Source organism: Xyrauchen texanus, chromosome 4 (genome assembly GCF_025860055.1).
Source record: "Xyrauchen texanus isolate HMW12.3.18 chromosome 4, RBS_HiC_50CHRs, whole genome shotgun sequence".
Classification (NCBI taxonomy): domain Eukaryota; kingdom Metazoa; phylum Chordata; class Actinopteri; order Cypriniformes; family Catostomidae; genus Xyrauchen; species Xyrauchen texanus.
This window is the reverse complement of record NC_068279.1, coordinates 26,409,443-26,431,262: the sequence shown is the minus strand read 5'-3', so window position 1 is coordinate 26,431,262 and position 21,820 is coordinate 26,409,443. Positions and strand designations below refer to the sequence as shown.

The following is a 21,820-nucleotide window of genomic DNA, read 5'->3' as shown; positions in this document are numbered from 1 at the left end:
AGCATTGAAATGGAATCTCTCAGTCTCTCTCTTGCTCTCTCTCTCGTATACATATTGCATATTAGCTAAATGCATCATGAGAAATCCAATGTCATAGACAGACAGTTTACATCACAGACAGCACAACACTGAACTGGAGGGAGTTTACCATTCAGACAGAACACACTCAGCAGCACACTAATGCCTTGGACATTAATAAGCTCATTCATACCAACACATTTTCTCTCCAGGTCAAGTATGGCTGCCACAGCAAAGATCTGCCCTAGTCATCTCAAACAAACATTTCTTACATATATATATATATATATATATAGAGAGAGAGAGAGAGAGAGAGAGAGAGAGAGAGAGAGAGAGAGAGAGAGAGCGAGAGATAGAGAGAGAGAGAGAGAGAGAGAGAGAGAGAGAGAGAGAGAGAGAGAGAGAGAGAGAGCGAGATAACGGAATTAGTAGAGTAGGGCTATAATACTCACACATTCATGCACACTCATACACATATCAGCAAACAAACACTCTCTCTCCCTCTTATTCTTTCAAGCTTTCTGTTATTCCATTTATCCTCTCTCTCTCTCTCTCTCTCTCTCTCTTTCACCATATCATGCAGGATTGCAGGTTGGTGTTTCAGTTCAGCACACATAGAAACATCTGGAAAGCTAGCAGAGGGTTTCTGCTCTAGCTATGTGTTAACCTGTTCTAAGATACTGCAAATACTATACTCACAATATTATCCTCAGTATCATAATCTTTATATAAAGCCAATGTCTGACTGAAATAAACCATGTATTTTTTTCTCCCAAGATAATTATTCTAGAAAATAAATTAAGTACCTGTGCAAATATACACAAATAGATGTGTTCACATTTAAGACATTGTCGCCTACCGGTGGCCAAAAATGGGCACTACCCACAGAGCAGAAGTATGCAGCTGATTCAAGTCAACATGAGTGCACATATGTGGTAATGGACATCAAACAGATCCAGATCTCAGCAGTCCAAACCAGACAGAGCCAGACTGGTCCAGGACCTGCACTCTGTTCAGTTTGAAACAGGAAATGTCTCCACAACAGGAGTCCAGTCACAGAGTGGACAGAACAATGACACAAGGATTTCTAGTTATTCGCAATTGGACGAGAAGGAACAGGGTGTCTTTCTGAATGTGCAGCATAAAGAAAAAGAATAAAGTGAGCAAGGCAAAAAAAAAAAAAAAAAAGTGGATTAGTAAGAGGATGGATGAGGCAAAGGTGCTGGGTGGGAGGGCTCATTGTGTGGCTGAGGTCAAAGGTTAAAGGCGAAGCACCACAGTGAAACCTGTGGAGTCACTCAACTCTGAAACTAAAAAGAATAATCTAAGTGTGACTCTTGGTCAGCCTTTGACATACTTACTGTCGATGAAACAATACAAATTAAGAACCAACCTTATTGTCCGCACTGTAAACTAGAATCTCGAGCCAAATCAAAACCCTCTCGTGAACAAAGAGAGAGATGCCATTATGAGCATGAAGAAAGTCAACAAGTAATCCTTCAGTATCTATGAAATGCTTCAAACATGACAGCATAATGGCTACCTCAGCCAATCAAAGGGTATCACACACCAACATAGTAAATCATGGAACTAGCAAGAACTATCCTGTACACCTTAATGCATTGCTGTACTCTTCATGTTCTTCCACGTTAGCTTTCTGGACATGGGCTGGCAGCACCAACAGGGCGTAAGCATGGCTTAAAACTATGATAGAAAACAACTTGTAGACATAACAGTAACATCTATTGCTATTGCACCATCACCAGCACTAATAATTACATTTTCACTAAATTGAGAATTTTATTGTTAGTTTTATGCTTTGCTAATTGACATCTAATGCATTTTGGGTCTTGTTATACAACAATTGACCAGAACTAGTTTCAAAAAGCAAGCAAAAGGCATTATTTAAAATGACAAAAGAATTTAAACTCCTAAAAAAAATAAAAATTCTGAGCTTAATTTTTTTTTCTGCAGCAGCATATACCTTCTATTCAAGTGCCAGACCTGCACATAATATTATATATATATATATATATATATATATATATATATATATATATATATATATATATATATATATATATATAAAATAATAACATGCTTGTAGCAGACAGCTACGAAAGCAATAATTAGCCACAGAGAACACATAATTTTCAGGTCAGACAGAATGCCATACAGATCATCCACTGTCCATTTTTAAATTGCAACTCTGTTTATGTGACATAGAGTTATAAGGAATATTAGCCAAATTATTCAATGTAAGATTGCAAACCTGCCACACACACAACACATACATTCTTTTCTAAACCCAATTGGTGCACTTGCCTCTAAAAATCTATTCTGCAGTAAGAGCACTAAACCTTTTCCTGCAGTCCTGCATGAAAACATCCTGCATTTTAGATACAGTAAATGGTGCATTGAGGTAATATCTCATTGTTGGTTAAGCGATCAAAATTATTATTTTTTTTTTTATATAAATAATTTAAATCCCTGGAACACTGAATTGTATGACTTTGAATTTATAATTGCTGACATAAAGTTGGCAATTACTAAGATGCAATAGTTAGCTTAATATTTATCTTTCTACTCTGGAGGTGCATAGAAAATTTAGTTATCCAGACCATGATGATTCTCTATTTAAGTGGTGCAATTAAAATATAGAAATGTACATTACGATAGGTTTGACAATAGAATTAAATCCAATAGAAAACGTGTGAAACGGTCCAATAGAAGACGTGAACATTTTTCACATATCTACAATGCAGGAAGTGTGCTTTTAACACTGATCACTTAGATCCAAATCTGAATCACATGCTCTATAACCTCAACCCCACTCTGATTGGATAAAGGGATAGGTAACTCCAACTGCAAAGAATCACGGAAGAGCAGTCATACAAAAAGGGATATCAGCCAATCACAGAGCCAGCTTGAGAAGGGGCAAGAAAAGTCATTTGGCATTAAATGTTTTTCTATATCTGGACAATAAAGTAATCAGTAGGTAATACGTAAACTGCCATTATACATAAGAAAAACACATTTTTTAAGGAAATAGTTTCTGCTTGGACAATCTCAAGAACAAAGTGTAGAGTATTCCGTGATGAGTCTGTGATTGATTGGCTGACAGCCTCATCAAATTTGTGTTCACCAGCAAGTCTGATTTAGATTTGTGTGGGCACTGTGAGCTATGATGATGTTAGGATACGTTCGCCAACTACATGTTTGTGCATATAGTTAATTGGCAGCTACAGTTCTACAGTTTATGACTACGGAATAACAAATGTAAGACACATTAATCACAAAAACATAAAAAATGTATGACCCGTTTAAAATGTCAAAAATTGAAAACATACAAAAGTGTTAAAAAAAAAGAATGACATCAATTATTGAAGATTTTCATGACTTGAATGAGAATAAAAATACTAAACTGGATTCAATCCAGATCCAGTGAATGAAGATGCTCAGAGAGTGTGTGTGTGTGTGTACATTTGTGGGTGTGAGTATCCATGTTAAGAAGCACTCTTGTTTATTTTGTGCATGAAGGGATGTGCTTGTTTTTGTAGATTTCCCCATGTCAGGGAGATTAGTGTTCCATGCCTTTAATGTGACTGTGTTTGTGTATATGTGTGTTTAAAGTTTTGGTTTTTGTTGAGTGGTGACTGGAGGAGGGAGCAGATGTTGCTTTAGGTCTATTACACATTGGTGGGTGGGTCAAAGTCAGTTCGCTATTATAACAGATATAGTGAGGGGGCATATTCAAGTCAAGTCTCCACCCCGTCCCCTCAGAGCTCCACCTCTTTAGAGATCTGCGATGCGATGTGCCTGAAGGCGAGTGGAGCCCCCCACAGGCGTGTGTAGCGTACTCCATTTGCCTCTGCAGGACCCACACTCAGTTGGCACACCTCAGCTTGGAATCCAACCTTTGACCCAGCCGCCCCATGACTGCAACACAGCAGAAATGGGCCAGCGTGCTGGACCTGGCAGCCACACCCCCTTGCTGCCTCATGCAAGGCCAGTACCACTTCTGCAGGGACCCGTTGGGGACGGGAGAGATGACCCCTTACATACCACCCCCCTCCCCCGCCCCAGGGCTCGGACGCTTTCTGATCCCCAGATACATAGCCACTGGTGAAGAGAGAGAAAGAGTATGACAGAAATAATGACAGATGATTTTCAGAAAAAGATCAAATGCTAGAGTTACCGGGGAAGGACATTCTTTCATCATAGCAACTGTCAACAAAGTCCACTCATAAAGCGTTAGCTCACCAAAAACATTTTTGTAATTTACTCATATCATATAGTTTCAGAGGAGTAGGACTTTCTTTCTTCTGTGGAAAACAATTTTGAAGATGTTGCTCTTTTTTTCATACACTGAAAATGAATGGTGGCTGAGGCTGTAAGTCCCTAAAAGTCTGCATTCTCGTTTTGAGATCCACAGAAGAAAGAAATGTATACCGGTTCAGACAGCATGATTTTAATTTTTAGGGAAATTATCCCTGATCATAACATTCAGTATGATATGAGGACTCACCCTGTGACCGAAGATCTGCTGACTCCCTCAGATTCATTTGTGACCCTGCAAAGAAACACTCTTTTTGAGATTTCTGTTTTACTCCAACAGAGGCAGCTCCATGCAACAAAAACTAACTTCACCATAACAAACAAAACAGACGTACAAACACATCTGGATCTCTCAGTCCTGTCTGAAGATGACCCAACATATCTAATCTGCTAGCAGGTCACTAGCTGGCCTGATGTTGTCTTGAGCTTTGTGTAATGAACTATACCGTATAGTACTATAAGTAAATACATTTAGTCTGCGTATATGTTCTTGGATGCAGTGAAGAATCCATGCAAACCAACAAGAGACTCCATGCACCATCATCAAGACGTTCCTCACCATTACATCTTGCTTACCAGTAGCTCAAAGTCTCACACAGTTCTGCAAAAGAGAGTGCATGCAAATGGGCATGCCATGTGCAGAGACAGACAAGCATGCAGCAAGACAGGGCAACAGACAGGCAAACAGAGTCAGATAAGGTAACTTACTAACTGTTTTGGATCCCTGTGGAAGAGTACAACCCGACACTGATTTATTAGAGCCTTGGCGTTTAGAGGGGTCAAGATTGACCCTAGGAGAGTGAAACACACAATGAAGAGAGAGAGAGAGAGAGAGAGAGAGAGAGAGAGAAGCGATGAAGTAAGTCAAAGACAGAAGGAGAGTGGATTGAGTGACAGTGAGAGCAAATGCAAGAGCAAATGGCAGAAAGAAGAGAAACACAAAAATAAGAACAAAAAGGGAAAGATTAGGAACGAGAGGAAGCGTGGACCAGTTTTGAAGCAGTGATGGGTGTAAAATAAACTTTTATGCTGAAAGATTTTCTCTGGTGGTTCATTGTATTTTTGGACAGACAGCACTCCAACAGTAAAAGGAAGCTCTGTCAGATTAAAAAAAAAATGTCTAAAGACATCCAATCTGGATGTATTCCAGAAAAGATTCAGACCTTTTGATGCAGTGATGTCTGACATCGTAGATACAAACTCAAATCTTCAGGTCAGTGGTTTCCAAAGGGTGGCACAAGTCTTATGAGGTTTTTACATATTTATTTTTCTGTAATAATTTGAACTTGTGATGCAGTATAAATTATATTATTCAGTGTTTTTTGCCATCACAAGCAAATCAAACAGTCAGAAGTTATTTAGTTTAAAATGAAATCAATTCTTAGTAATCAATTCACATAGATGATATTTGTAAATAAACATTTTTATTTTAAATGGACAGTAAAAATAAAGTGACAACGCAACGTACATGGAAATGTGATGTCCACTGACTGAACGCATGACGCATCGCTTCTTCAGGTGTTTCCAGTTGACAGTTTCATTTATTACGATGTGAGCAAAATGTCTAAAAGTGCATGTCTAAAAAAGAGAGCATGAATCCCATTTTTTGAGAGAGAGGTTGGAAATATGATGTGAGATAGCATTTGATATGCAGTATTAGTTGAATTGTTGTCACATTTCTGATAAAGAAGTTGGAGATAATTTCTAGTTGGATCAGAGACAGCTTTCCCATTTAAAGGATGCTTAACAAAGTTTTCTGTGATATGGCATGTGTGTACAGTGATTTGATGATGAGTGTGTGTTTTTGTTTCCTCTTACCTGCGTGTGAGTTTGGAGGTGAGTTTGCTGAACAGGTTAGAGGTGGCCCGGCTGCGGGTGTTGGGTGGCAGGGCTCCAGCGTCATGGCTGAGGGTGGGCGATGTGGGTGGAGGTCCATAGGTGGGCGGTACACGGTCACGGAGTTGACCCCCATGGAAGGTGCTCCGGATGGTGGAACCACGTGTCAGCCGACAGCGCTCACCTGAGGAAGAGGAGGAGGAGGCTCCTGCTCCCACAATACTGAGAGTGGACGGAGAGGTGGGGGGGAGACGGTGAGACAGAGAGCTGGGGAGAGTCAGAAACACAAAGTAAATGAGAGGTAGACAGCGACCTGGGATATATAACACAGTTTGCGTCTGTGTTTGTGTGTGTAAATGCGTGTCACCTGTTGTCTTTGCCATTCTGCAGCAGCAAGTGTCGGTCAGTGCTAGAACGATCTGTACATACGTACGTGTTCCTGCGGGTCATAGTACTTCCTGGGATATTATTCTGCAACAAACATGGTACATGATATTTCATTACCCCCACAAAATATCTAATTAACATACATACAGTATGGACACAAAACACACACATGCACATAAAAGGGTTCTCTCTCTTGTTGACCAAGTCTTTTCCTTTGCTTTTACATGACCTATTCTGTCATTTGTGGTTACAGGATAACTGTTTTTAAAAATCATTTTAATTTTAGACCGATTTGATTTATTCAGACCGATTTGTGAAGTGGTCCAATCTATTAATTAAAAAAGATATAACTCAAAAGTAATCACTGTGCCTTGAAAGCATGTTTTACACCACACATGAGTAAAATCTAGTCGATTAAATATTTTACAGTAGAGCGTAACTAGAAAAATTAATATTCACTTTATAGAAATGTTATTGACTAATTCAGGCATGGAAAACTTTAGAATTCCCTGATGTTTCTGAAAAAGGCAAGTGCCTCTTTGGTCTTGATTTATTCTTGTTTTGGCAGGATTGTCTCTCAGGCTGTCCTATGTGCTGTTGTTTCCCTCTCGCACGGCTTGTGATTATTGACAGCACCTTTATCCTATCTACCTTTCCTCTATATATATATTCTCTCCTTTGTCTCATCTTTTTTTGCCATATCATTGTGTTTTGTTTCTTTTCCAGTAAAGTTGTTCCTGTCATTTCCAGTTATCCCCAGTTGGTTTGTTTTCAGTTTTATTGTTGTCTTATAATACTTGTTTTCTCCCTTGTGAGAGTTTTGGTTTGTATTGTGTTTTGTTTGATTTTTTTAATAAAACTCCTTTCATTGCCATCCTGCATATTGCGATCTTCCTCAAAATATGTAACATTTTTTCCCTTATCTAAATCATCCATCAGTAAAAAACTTTTACAGAAATCATATGATTTTACATTTTCCCTTTCTGAAACTCTTCACCCTCTGTAACCCCACCCTCCTTTCTCTCTCTCACAGTGGTGGCGGTCATCTCCTTGCGTCGGTCAGGTATCTCCGCCTTGTTGGGGTTGTTGGCGGTGCTGACCATTGGACTAGATGGGGGGAGGGTCCGGCTACCCATTACACTGCAGCTGGCCTTCCTAGGCGGCATACGGCTCTCACGCAGCTCACGATCTCCGCCACTGGTCGGGCTACGCTTAGGGTGCATCACAGGCATGCTGGGACCACCTGCACAACATACATGCATACCTTTTATAATTAACATCTTTATCTATTAAGTTTTTTGTTTGGAATTCATGCCTAATGAGGTTTTTCATACAGAAGTCACTGTGCCGTCGCTGGCGATGGTAGGTAGAGGTGCTGCGTTGAGTCTTGCTGTGTGATGATGAGGAAGAAGATGAAGAGGTGGATTGTTTGTTGGTTCCGTTGGTAATTGGGCTTGGACGCACTCGTGGCAACGTCATACTGCCACTAACTCGAGACTCAGCACCATCCTATAACGATAATGTCACATGGCCACTGCATTTAAATCATGTTTAATTGCTGATTTCCCAGTGAGAAATACACTACCAGCCAATGGAGAAAATCAATGAAAAATACACTAACCTCAGTCTTCAGGCCCAACAGTAGATATGTAGCTGTGACTTCATTATATTTCTGATTTAGTAAAGAGTCTTTAATCTCTTCTGTGGTAAAACCCATCCCGACCATAATCTCTGTAGAAATATAGAATTAAATTTGTCTCCTTTTTCTAAGGAGAAACGTAACCGAACAGTGAAATGTAACAGTAGTAAAATGCATAACAGATGCATGAATGTTCAGACTTTAGCTTGTTTCCTGCTGGTTTACATCCTCACCAATGCGTTTGGGGTCACTGTAGTCCTCCGTTGGCTCAATGTGAGGCTTTAGCTCATCACCCTCAAACCCTGCATTCATCCACTTGTCCTTCATCACTTGCTGTGGAGGGAATACAGCATACTGATTACACAGAAACATCACATGGCTCAGTCATAACTGCACAGATTGTATAGCTCAAATTGTACATCAATAACAGTTTGCAGCAACTTCTAAGCTAAGGCTATTCAATGCATACATTTTTAAGCCCCTTGGTTTGCAGGTCTGTTCTGATAGGATCAGTTACTGACAGGATCTGTAAAAGTCTGGAGTCTTTTCAAGACAACTTTCCATAAACATTGGGCAGTATTTTAGATGATATAAAATTCCTGACTTCACTTCGAAAATAATGTTTTTTTTACATAGTAAACTGAAAATAAAGTCCTTGTCATATGAATGTATCATGGCAAACATACTGAAAATTAGCAGTCTGTCATTTTATTACATGATGAAATGTTTCCACACAAAAGCAGTTTATGCAGCAGTCTGAGGCTTCTTCTCCATTCAATTGAATTTAAACAGCTTTCCTTGTTGACTGCTCCAAGATGGCACTGCAGTCAATGTATCCGAACCAGCCTAATGAGGCAATTATAGACCTTATTCAAGCTAGAACCATCTTTGATTTTTAATGGAAATTACAACGATCTTGTTTTAAGTAGGCTGTTTTTAGATATTTTAAAATATTAAAAGATTAAATATTGTATTCAACATTCTCCAATAACAATTTTTTCTTCTATAATATAGCTACTAATGTAAATATATGTTGTTTTAAAGGAGTTTTAGATATTATTTTTGGAAAACAAGTAAAAAAAGACTGATTGCAGTTTATAATGGGCTAAGACTATCTCACCTTTATTTTCACTTCGATCCATCTTTAACTTACAAAAACAAACTATCTTCTTAATAGAGCTGCTTATCGCTGATTTACTTCACAATAAGATACACACGTGACACATAGGCTAAAGTATATTATGATTCAATATGTCACAATCCACCACTTAATTAATCTAGTAACAGTAAACGTGCACAAGGGAGAAATGCAATTTTTTTAGTTTGTTTATGATGCACTTCCTTATTATTTGAACTTTAATAAAGAATGAATTAAAGATATAATGCCAGGTTGTTTGCTTTTTAGATGCTCTGACATGCATGTTGTGCTTAAGTGGAGTGGCTCTGCTTTATTTCATGATGACAGTGCTTCTGTGTTACATATTTTTTATTTTTGCATTATAATTCCCTCATACTTTGCGATCTATATCACCTAAATCTGTTTGGAAAGTTTAGAGTGCATCTGGACATGTGTTTTCTTCCTCTCCTCAGTCAGGCACATGCTGCTGTGCTCCTCTCTCTCATCATCATTAGAGTTTCATATGATCTAATGTTACGTTAAATGACATCAAACGACTATTCGACAACAAACATTTTTGTTGACAATTTTTTATTGTCGACATTGTTGATAACATCTACTAATCATTTCAGCCCTAATGTATGTCTATGCTCTACACTGCAAACATCAAAGAGAATATTCGAAATGATGTGCAGAAAGCGTGGACCAATTAGTTAATAACCTGTGTCCTACTTTATTTAACAGAAATCCACTGATATAAACATTTATCTATATACACATATTTTTGTAATGTTATTGTTGCTAAAACTGCATATACATCGAAACAAAAGAGTTTTTCATTTAGTAGACCAGAGACCAGAAACATCACAAGCTGGCTTAAATGCAACCATTGTTATTTTTTGTAATATGTAACAAATAAAATGCCTGGCAGAAAGATAGGAAACATAGGAAATCTGGTACATCAAATTATTTTATTTCAGACAGACAGGATGATAAAGAGTCTGGAGCAACTCAGCAATAACATGGGGCATTTGTTTACTGTCGGCACTACGCGATGCGAACGGACCAATAGTTACTCCAATAGTTACTCCGTTACTCCAGTAGTCATTGGCTATAATGGGAGTTATCTGCTTTAACGTGATGCGCCACTCACGTCTGGTGTAGACAGGGTGTTAGGTCACCACTCATTGCCAATATAAAATCTGAGTCCTGAAGCAAAACCAGTTGAGAACCACTGTTTTTAATCACAAACACTTTACAGAGATATAATATAAAACTGATGCTTCATATATTGTAATCTGCTTCCATGTCCAAGGTTTGGAAAGTGCAAGTGTTAAGAGTGTGTCTGTGTATGTGTAAGTGGGCACCTCTAGAGTGCAACGTTTGCTGGGATTGAGCACAAGGAACCTGCGCAGAATCCCCTCACAGTCTGTGGACATATAGAAGGGCACACGATACTTCCCCCTCAACACTCGCTCACGTAGCTCCTGAAAAAAACACGCACCATCAGTGTGACAAAATGTTAAATCATTAAGGCAGTAAGAATTTAGAAAGTATAATTTAGAAAAAGTATTAAAATTTAACACACATTATACTTTTTGTAAATGTAAATACAGCATCTTAAACTTATAGAGTCAAGTAACAGTATAATAGTATAAAGCAAATGTCAAGTAACAGCGGGTGTCTGCTTAGTCAGTCTTCATCTCTCTGTACACCACTATTGATTCCTGGGAGTAGGAAAGGGAGGTAGTGTCTCCTCAAAAATTTGGGTGTGAAAAATAAATGACTATATATAAATAAAACAAATAAAATATTGTGAAATGTGAGCTCAGACAACATGTGTAGCAGTCATATTTCTAAAGTCACTCTGTCAAACAGCGACACCCAGTGGATCAACTTTCTGTGGGAGACAGCGCTTCTCAAGCCTTCCTTAAGATCATTTCAATAACATTGAGCACCTAAGCATATCATGAATTTAAGGGAGGTAACCACCGAATATAGGAGACTGTCCTCACTGCGGATTGTAGTACAATGAAGTAGTGGATTAGTCGACTTCAATGACGTACTGGATGATTTTAATGTGCATGCGCACAGCTACATATTACATTAGATTCTCTTTACAATATTATATTATTTAGTGATTTCAGTGTGGCATATAGCCTATACACAATTTTGTTTGACAGGTGATATTAGCATAGTGGCTACTTAATTTAGTAGTTTAACTGCTGCAGGTAGACATCTGCATCTGTAAGTTTTAATGTGAAATTCATTCATATAACAAAGATTATTTTCTCTCTGGAATCTTCAAAGTTTGGTGTTTATTTGAAATACTGGACATATGCATTGTTTTGTATATTATCTCCACAAATATCTTTTGGAATTACCTTTTTGGAGAAATGTCCTCAGGTCTAATGAAAAAACAATTGAACTGTTTGGCCATAATGACAACCGTTATGTTTGGAGGAAAAAGGGTGAGGCTTGCAAGCCGAATAACACCATCCCAACCGTGAAGCATGGGGGTAGAAGCATCATGTTGTGGGGGTGCTTTGCAGCAGGAGGGACTGGTGCACTTCACAAAATTAATGGCATCATGAGGAAGGAAAATTATGTCGATATATTGAAGCAACATCTCAAGACATCAGCAAGGAAGTTAAAGCTCAGTTGCAAAAGACCTTCCAAATGGACAATGACCCCAAGCATACCTCCAAAGTTGTGGCAAAATGGCTTAAGGACAACAAAGTCAAGGTATTGGAGTGACCAACACAAAGTCCTGACCTCAATCTGACAGAAAATTTGTGGGAAGAACTGAAAAAGCATGTACGAGCAAGGAGGCCTACAAACCTGACTCAGTTACACCAGTTCTGTCTGGAGGAATGAGACAAAAGTCTAGCAACTTATCCAGGGTTAAGTTTGTGGAAGGCGACCCAAAATGTTTGACCCAAGTTAAACAATTTAAAGGCAATGCCACTAAATACTAACAAAGTGTATGTAAACTTCTGACCCACTGGAAATGTGATGAAATAATTCATTCTCTATTATTATTCTGACATTTCACATTATTATAATTGTGATCCTAACTGATCAAAGACAGGGAATGTTTTATATGATTAAATGTCAGGACTTGTGAAAAACTGAAATTTTTTTATGTATTTGGCTAAGGTGTATATAAACCATCTCAGTTACTGTCGTAACCTGTGTTCCCTGATGGAGGGATTGAGACATTGTGTCGCTGAAGTGACACTAGGGGTCGATCTTAAGAGCCTGAAACACCTACAGATCTTTGAGAACTGGTGAGTTTTATTTGCATGCTACTCCCCCCGACATATGGGTATAAAAGGAAGGCCAGCAGGCAAGTTCATTCAGGTTTTGCACTGAGGAGCCGAGACAAGGTCCCGGTTGTTACAACAGTCAAGTTCTGTCTGTGGCAATAGGGACAAAATGTCTCGTTCCCTGATGGGGTTACGACAGTAACCAAGTGTTACTCACTCAACATTGTGTTGATGAAGTGACAGTAGGGGTTCCATATCTCCACAGAATTTGTGAGTCAGAGGGCTAGGAGGAAGAACATCCAGGGTTAACAAGTCGTGAAAATGCATGGGAGAGAAGAGCGTGTGGCTTCACCTTCTTGGAGGGGAAAGGTGCTATGCACAAGCAGTACACCTGGCCAGCTGTCCGTATAATGAAACTTACTTACCTGATCGCACCTGAAAGAATACGAGACGAGACCGCCTCAACCTGAATATTGCAACACCTCGCAAAGGTATTGGGTGTTGCCCAGCCCACTGCTCTACATATGTCTGCTAGAGAGGTGCCATTGGCCAGTGCCTACAAGGATACCACATTCCTTGTGGAATGTGCTCGACACTGACTGGACCTTGTAGGCCAACGCTATGGCGTCCACGATCCAGTGTCTGTTTGGAGACAGCGTGCCCTTTCCGCTGTCCACCAAAGCAGACAAAGATCTGCTCAGAGCGTCTACAGCTCTGTGTGTGATCCAAATAGATGCGCAAAGCGTATAATGCGTGTTAACCACAGCAGGCGGTAGACCAGTTAGGTCTGCCGTATCCCATCCAGAGACCAGACATGGAGATTCCAGAGGTCTGGGCATGGGTACCAGAGGGTGCCCCGTCCCTGAGAAAGAAGGTTCTTCCTCAGGGGAATTCGCCAGTGAGGTCTGAGAACCAGGTCTGTGTGGGCCAGTATGGAGCCACGAGGGTGACCTGCTCCTCATCCTCCCTGACCTTGCACAGAACCTGCTGCAAGTAGGCTCACTGGAGGGAATGTGAGTGCGAGCGGTACGCTGACCCAAGTAACCAGTCATCCAGCCGCGAGTGATCAGGGGTGTGCGAAGGGTTCCACTGAAGCCCGACACTCGCAGTGGCCCGGGAAAGCATGGCAGTGAGTTCAGCACCTACCTCAGATCAGGCTGCCACACCCGAAGGTGGCAGTCCGGTCAAGTCTTCAGCATCCAACACCGCTATGATGCCCTCCGATGCAGTGATAAACATCTCATCCAGGTCTCGGGCTCCGGGAGAGACATTAGGCTGGCACTGAGGCACTGAGGCACAGATGCCTGTCTCGTCCCAGAGGTGGACGGAGGCCAGCGAGTGTGCTGTGGGGTGGGTGGCCCGCGGGGAATTACCCGGCAGGACCATACCCAGTGAAGCCCGCGAAACGCCTCCAGCGTCAGCCACATCAGCGCTGTACCTGTAGGTAGGAGGGCCGGGAAGAGGGACGGCTGAAGAGGCACTCCCTCAGAAGAAGGAGAGCCGTGCTCGTAGAGTGGCCATGGTCATGTTCTCGCTGTGAGAACATGAACCATCCATGAATGCTTCCTCAATGTGGCATTGGCCCAGTGTCCGTGACCGTCAGAGGCAACGACCACATCCAGGAACTGCACAGAGACGGAATGGCATCTTTAAAAAGACGCGTCTTTAAAAAGACATTCAACATCACTGTGCACATTCTTTTAGAGAAATATATACTCTTTCAAAGAGCTGTCGAATCGCCCAGGGGTGTAGTCTGCAGGAGTGTGCAGAAGGAGAGAGACATGCAGTAAATCCATCAGCAATCGCTCTGAGAGAGAGAAGGTGACGATGAGCAGACCACTTCAGCTAGCTGTAGTGCGACCGCTCGGCTCCGAAGAAAAAATCGGAATGAACTTGCCTGCTGGCCTCCCTTTTATACCCATATGTCGGGGGGAGAATCATGCAAATTCAACTCGCCAATTCTCATTGGCCTTTTCTCAAAGATCTGAAGGTGTTTTCGGGCTCTCAAGATCGACCCCTAGTGTCACTTCATTGACAATGTCGAGTGAGTGACAGAAGGGGAACTCTGGCTTCAACTATATGAATTAGCTACATCACTGTAGGATTATCTGTGAACAAAGCACATCAAATGAACAGAACACCACATTCCATAGATGAGAGAGATCCCCCACAGAGCCATTAGAGAGCCATAAAAATGAATCCATCACACCCAAATTGCTGAAGGAGACCGTCTCTACCATACCTGTTTAACTTCAGACCAGGGTATGTAATGACAGTGCTGACCAATAACGAAGACCCTTCTTTGTTCCACAAACTCAACACTCTGTAAGACCAAATGACCAGGTAACACCTCTTGACCTTAATGCATAAATACATGCTGGCATATCAGGAATGGAGATTGTGAAGACAGTCCCATGGCCCGAAATCACCATATACTGGAGACAGTGACATTCTCCTTGCTCCCCCGGGACACCTCCTCTCCCCAGGTGCACATTCCAGAGACATTCTCTCTTAGCTCTGCAGAGACCGCATGTATTCCCCTCTCATTGGTTTAATAGACAACGGTCTCAAAATTGCTACCAATAAGCTGTATTAATCACCAGTATTTGCCTTAGATATATTTTACGTATCATGTATGTTTTATTTATTAGGAGTTCTTAATGTGTGTTAAACCTTTATAGCAGCTTTATTCTTACTAACTTCTACCTCAATTATAGGAAATATATGTTATTTGGTATCTTTTTGATGGATGAATGATTTCTAGTAATTTGATGCAATGTAGACTTGTGCAGGATGCACCATAGGTACACTATGAATGTTGATTCTTAAAGCGTGTACTAAAACTCTTAAAAGTTTGGGTGCACCAGATCATGTGGATATTATGCAAATGACATGCAAGAACAGGAGAACGGTGCGTAGGACCCGCCCAAGCCCACATCTGAATGGGAGAAACACTTGTGGGGATGGACCAGATTGACATGGTTAAAACCCAATGACAATCATTCCAAGTTGGCTTTCACTTTTGCTCTTGTTTACTTTTGTCTGCTCATCCTGCTTGCATGCTCTTCGACCACCAAGAGCTCATTCCAAGATTCATCAACTCTTCCATCTGAGCCTTCGTTAAAACTCGCAGAAGAATAACTCATCAAAGTCCCTGCTTCCAGCAGTTCATCGAGACGCAGAGAAAACGTACTTACGCAGCAACGCGTAACCCGGCAACCAGCATACGAGGCTCCACCCTGCAAAGCCAACCATCCATTCACTGCATAGTGGTTTCCCTGAGAACTCAATATCGACTGACCGCCAGCCAATCAGTGCTGCCAAGATTCCCTCCAGCAAACTCACAGGAGCAACCAAATGGTCAACAGTCTCCTAAATCTTGCTGAACTGGTGCAAATCTTATTAAGCAAATGAACAAAGGTTGAATTGCTAGTGTGATGATTCTCTCAGGTTACGGTCTAAGAAACAATGTCTAATGCTAGACATTTGGGACTCCATTCACCCTCCATTAATATCAAAATTTTTCCTCCCACTGTATGAATGTATGTATGTGTGTGTGCTTTCTTGTTAGATTCTTTATGTGTATTAGAGTAGTTCAATAAAGTTTTGTTTAATTTTACATACAAGTGTCTTGTGCTGTGTGCATATAAGTTACTGCCTTAAACTGTCGATTTTGTTTCCTTGCTCATAATCAGTAATCATAACTTTATGATATTATTACCGTTGGCCATGGGATAATATTCTGTCCAGAATTGATAAAATACTCTAATTTCAACTTTATCGGTGGACGAATAGTTGATAAAAGTGTTAAATGTTAATTCTGAATAATTTACCTATTAATTCGGTTCTAATTAACTGGAAATCAATCACCTTTGAGTTATATTGATCCAAAATTCCCTTACATCACTGAATTCCCGTCTCCACCGATAATTGATGTGTGGAGGGCATTCTGGCACACTATGGATGCCATTGCAGTTATGATCATCCAGGTGAATGCTGCACACTGGTGGTGTTTGAGGAGAGTCCCACAATATTATGCAAAGCACTCTGAGTGTCTAGAAAAGTTCTATATAAATGTAAGGAATTGTAATTATTATAATTAACATGAATTATTAAGTACCAAACAATGTTAATGTCCATGAAAGGCATCAAATAATTGTTGATGTCATTTTATTCATTCAATATCACAACAAGAACTACAATATAATACTGTATCGATTCTTACCCCAACTCCAGGAGACAGGGTGTTAAAGCTAGGGTGTGCAATCTTTTCCAGAAACATTTTTTGTTATACTGGTTGAAAGTCTCTTCACACCCTGACAGCAATCAATAATTTAAGTAGGCTAAATGTAAAAAAAATTAAAAAATAAAAATATAGATATACGTATATCTTCTGTGGAAGGCACTGGAGAAAAATAATATATCGTCCAATCATTGCATTCAGTCCGAATGTAATGATAGGATGTCCTTCCTGTCTGTCAATCAATATTTGCATACCGCCGTGCAACTTGTTCGCGCAGACAATCACATGTGTCATCAGCGCGGGTTCCTTGATGCTGTGCAGAGCGAGCGTGAGAATTACATTCGTTGTTATTGTAAAGTCTAACCTGTGAATGAGACATGAGGTAGCCATTGTGATCGATTCCACCAACACGTCTCTCCTCCTGGCGCTTAGAATCTGCTCTGTCTGTGTGTGTGTGTGTGTGTGTGTGTGTGTGTGTGTGTGTGTGTGTGTGTGTGTGTGTGTGTGTGTGTGTGCATGTGTCATAGAGGAGGCACGGGCTTGGAGACACCTCTGAAGCAAGGGCGGGCTCTACGCTTTCAAAGCAAGTTTGCTTACTGCTAGCCTCTCTGGATTACACACACTAGCTTTAAATGGATAGTTCACCCAAAAATGAAATTTCCCTCATCATTTACTCACCCTCACGCAATCCCAGATGTGTATGACTTAATTTTTTCTGCCGAACATAAACAAAGATTCTTAGAAGAATATTTCAGCTCTGTAGGTCCTCACAACTAAAGTGAATGTGTACCAACATTTTGAAGCTCCAAAATGCACATAAAGACAGCAAAAAAGTATCCATACAACTCCAGTGATTAAATCCATGTTTTCAGAACCAAAATGATAGATGTGGGTGAGACACAGAGCAATATTTAAGTCCTTTTTACTATAAATTCTCCTCCCTGCCCAGTAGCTGGCAATACGCATGAGGAATTGCCAAAATAAAAGAAGAATGTCATATGGATTACATTTTCTTAAAAATGCTGGTACCCATTCATTTGCACTATATGGACCAACAGTGCTTAAATATTCTTCAAAAATCTTTGTTTGTGTTCAGCAGAAAAAAGAAAGTCATACACATCTGTATTGGCATGAGAGTGAGTAAATAATGAGAGAATTTTAATTTTTGGGTGAACTATTACTTTAATGTGTTTCGAAAAGATAGTGGTGGGTTTAAGAATGAAGTAACTGTACCTTGAGGTTCTGTCCGTCAAAAGGAAGAGACCCGCTGACCAGCGTGTAGAGGATGACCCCCAGACTCCAGATGTCCACCTCTGGCCCATCATACTTTTTGCCTTGAAAGAGCTCTGGGGCTGCATAAGGCGGGGAACCACAGAATGTGTCCAATTTATTCCCCAACGTAAACTCATTACTAAAGCCAAAGTCTGCTATCTTTATATTAGCATCTGCATCCAACAGCAAATTCTCTGCCTACAGAGGCAAAGAGTGAAGGAGAGAGACAGAGATTTAAGTTGTATAGATCTGAACTGTGTGAGAGGGGGAAAAAAAACAGGACAAAAAGTGATATAAAACATAAACAATTCTTAATACATAATACTTTACATATTACTACATATTTTCCTCAGTGTAAAGATTCCAGCTTGTACCTTCAGATCTCTGTGAACTATATTCTTCTGATGACAGTAATGAACAGCTGACACAATCTGAAACAAAATAAAAAATAATATAAACCAGAAAGTACACAAAAAACTGTCGAACAGGAGCTAAAACTGTAAACTGGAGGTTGAATGTGGTGTAACAGTGCAATATTCATATTATTCAGTCCTGCGCTGTATGCAGTATAGCGTTGAGGTAAACATCTCACCTGTCTGAATTTGGCTCTAGCCTCAATCTCTATCATTCTCCCATGAGACACCAGGTAGTCAAACACCTCACCTGGAAATCAGCAAATGAAAATATATCTTAAAGATCACAATATTATGTTAAGAATCATGCATTATGTTGCAGAAATTCTCAAAATATTGGTGTGGTTTCTACAGTTGAAGTTACATACACTGAGGTTAAAGTAATTAAAACACATTTTTTAACCACTCCACAGATTTAATATGAGCAAATTATAATTGTTTAAAATAAGTCGTTTAGGACATCTACTGTGTGCATGACATGAGTAATTTTCCAAAAATTGTTTACAGACAGATTGTTTCACTTTTAATTGACTATATCACAATTCCAGTGGGTTAGAAGTTTACATACACCAAGTTAACAGTGCCTTTGAGCAGTTTGGAAAATTCCAGATAATTATGTCAAGCCTTTAGACAATTAGCTTCTGATAGGAGTTGTACTGAATTGGTGTACCTGTGGATGTATTTTAAGGCCTATCTTCAAACTCAGTGTCTCTTTGCTTGACATCATGGGAAAATCAAAAGAAATCAGCCAAGAATTATTTTTTTGGACCTCCACAAGTCTGGTTCATCCTTGAGAGCAATTTCCATTAGCCTGAAGGTACCACTTTCATTTGTACAAATAATAGTATGCAAGTATAAACACCATGGGACCACGCAGCCATCATACTGCTCAGGAAGGAGACATATTCTGTCTCCTAGAGATGAGTGTAGTTTGGTGCGAAAAGTGCAAGTCAATCCCAGAACAACAGCAAAGGGCCTTGTGAAGATGCTGGAGGAAACCGGTAGACAAGTATCTTTTTCCACAGTAAAACGAGTCCTATATTGACATAACCTGAAACGCTGCTCAGGAAGGAAGAAGCCTCTGCTCAAAAACTGCCATAAAAAAGCCAGACTACAGTTTGCAAGTGCACATGGGGACAAAGATCTTATTTTTTGGAGAAATGTCCTCTGGTCTGATAAACAAAAATTAAACTGTTTGGCCATAATGACAATCGTTATGTTTGGAGGAAAAAGGGTGAGGCTTGGAAACTGAAGAATACCATCACAACCATGAAGCATGGGGGTGGCAGCATCATGTTGTGGGGGGTGCTTTGTTGCAGGAGGGACTGGTGCACTTCACAAAATAGATGGCATCAAGAGGAAGGAAAATTATATGGATATATTGAAGCAACATCTCAAGACATCAGCAAGGAAGTTAAAGCTCTGTCACAAATGGGCCTTCCAAATGGACAATGACCCCAAGCGTACCTCCAGATTTGTGGCAAAATGGCTTAAGGACAACAAATTCAAGGTATTGGAGTGACCATCACAAAGCCCTGACCTCAATCCGATAGAAAATTTGTGGGAAGAACTGAAAAAGCATGTTCGAGCAAGGAGGCCTACAAACCTGACTCAGTTACACCAGTTCTGTCTGGAGGAATGAGATAAAAATGCCAGCAACTTATTGTGATAAGTTTGTGGAAGGCTACCCAAATATTTGGCCCAAGTTAAACAATTTAAAGGCAATGCTACCAAATACTAACAAAGTGTATGTAAACTTCTGACCCTCTGGTAATGTGATGAAAGAAATAAAGCTATTATTCTGACATTTCATATTCTTAAAATAAAGTAGTGATCCTAACAGACCAATAACAGGGAATGTTTTCTAAGATTAAATGTCAGGAATTGTGAAAAACTGAGTTTAAATGTATTTGGCCTCTATAAACCTCTGATTTCAACTGTACATTATATACTGTATTCATCAAACATGGAGAGACACCACCATACACAAATTATGATGGACACTCAAGTTACTTTCATGGTCAGAATATATAGAGTTGACACAATATAGCAAAAGATCAAACTCCAGTATGGACATCACAGCTCACCTCCACTGGCATATTCCATCACAAGATAAAGCGTCTTCTCTGTTTCAATAACCTCGAAGAGTTTCACTGTAACATATAAACACATTAGTGTTTAAAATCATCTATCTATCTATCTATCTATCTATCTATCGATCGATCGATCGATCGATCTATCGATCGATCGGTCGATCGGTCGATCGGTCGGTCGGTCGGTCGGTCGGTCGGTCTGTCTGTCTGTCTGTCTGTCTGTCTGTCTGTCTGTCTATCTATCTATCTATCTATCTATCTATCTATCTAACTGTCTGTCTGTGTAACTGTCTGTCTGTCCGTCCGTCCATCCGTCCTTTGTTGCATTTCAGTGCATCTTACCAATGTTGGGGTGATGGAGGGTCTTCATGATCCTCACCTCTCTGAACAGCTTAAAGAGAAAACAGGAAGACAAAGAAAGAGAGAGAAACACACCTATGTGAGAAAAGACACACATGAAGAGGGACAAAATACAGTATATGAGATGAAAATATATGGATTGTGATATTCTTAACTGATCATCAACATGAAGCTTTCCTGTGGAACACTAATATCCAGATACAGAAACATTATACAGTATACTTCTGTATTTTGTTCTCTATCTCCATCCACAGGGAGTACCTAATATATCATTTGTGTTGCTGTGGAAACACCAGTATGGAGTCCTGCACCTGTTCCAGAAGGATAATCTGCATCTGTCTCATAATACATCGGACAGAAGTGTGTATAGGGGTAAATAGCTTTAAAAAGGTCACAACTTTACATGTCCCTGCTTCTAATTCTCAAATGATACATATAAAGGTACATGTAAACACACATTAATAAACACACATAGAGATATATATATTTAACAGAAAAAATCAACTCAGAGTTTTAATCTGAAATTCAGGAGGAGCTTGTACATCTAATCCTGTGAATTATATCATAAGAATATATAACAATTTCCCTGTATCCCTCCATCAACCCAACTCCACCTTTGTTTCTTATATATCTATAATTTCTTAACCACTAATTATTTATTCACTGTAATACATCAGTTAGTTCTGGTCCTCAAATCTAATTTGAAAAGAAACCTTCTAAGGCCATCTTTTGCAACTATATTTGTAATGGAGTAAACCTAGACCAAAAAAATCAATTGCCATATTGTGTCTAAAATGTCACAATTTTAGACACTATTCAGTTTTTTTTATATACA

At 39.8% G+C, this 21,820-nt stretch overlaps 1 protein-coding gene across 3 annotated transcripts in view; it reads right to left on the bottom strand.

Moving 5' to 3' along the window:
* Positions 1–2,158: 2,158 nt before the first annotated feature.
* LOC127640528 (MAP/microtubule affinity-regulating kinase 4-like) overlaps positions 2,159–21,820 on the bottom strand; it is a 45,998-nt gene continuing 26,336 nt past the window's right edge. Inside the window, exons 4-18 of one of the 3 annotated variants that reach the window (XM_052123154.1) lie at positions 20,968–21,016; positions 20,620–20,685; positions 18,712–18,782; positions 18,494–18,550; positions 18,081–18,317; positions 10,703–10,822; positions 8,452–8,551; positions 8,201–8,310; positions 7,914–8,088; positions 7,611–7,822; positions 6,560–6,663; positions 6,175–6,459; positions 5,065–5,147; positions 4,547–4,591; positions 3,943–4,140 (exon numbers count right to left, since the gene is read on the bottom strand). In XM_052123154.1, the coding sequence (XP_051979114.1) occupies positions 4,076–4,140; positions 4,547–4,591; positions 5,065–5,147; positions 6,175–6,459; positions 6,560–6,663; positions 7,611–7,822; positions 7,914–8,088; positions 8,201–8,310; positions 8,452–8,551; positions 10,703–10,822; positions 18,081–18,317; positions 18,494–18,550; positions 18,712–18,782; positions 20,620–20,685; positions 20,968–21,016 (1,779 nt within the window). In that variant the 3' untranslated portion in view covers positions 3,943–4,075. Of the gene's footprint in view, positions 4,141–4,546; positions 4,592–5,064; positions 5,148–6,174; positions 6,460–6,559; positions 6,664–7,610; positions 7,823–7,913; positions 8,089–8,200; positions 8,311–8,451; positions 8,552–10,702; positions 10,823–18,080; positions 18,318–18,493; positions 18,551–18,711; positions 18,783–20,619; positions 20,686–20,967; positions 21,017–21,820 lie in introns of all 3 variants that reach the window. The other 2 variants (XM_052123161.1, XM_052123147.1) reach the window with 2 other exon arrangements.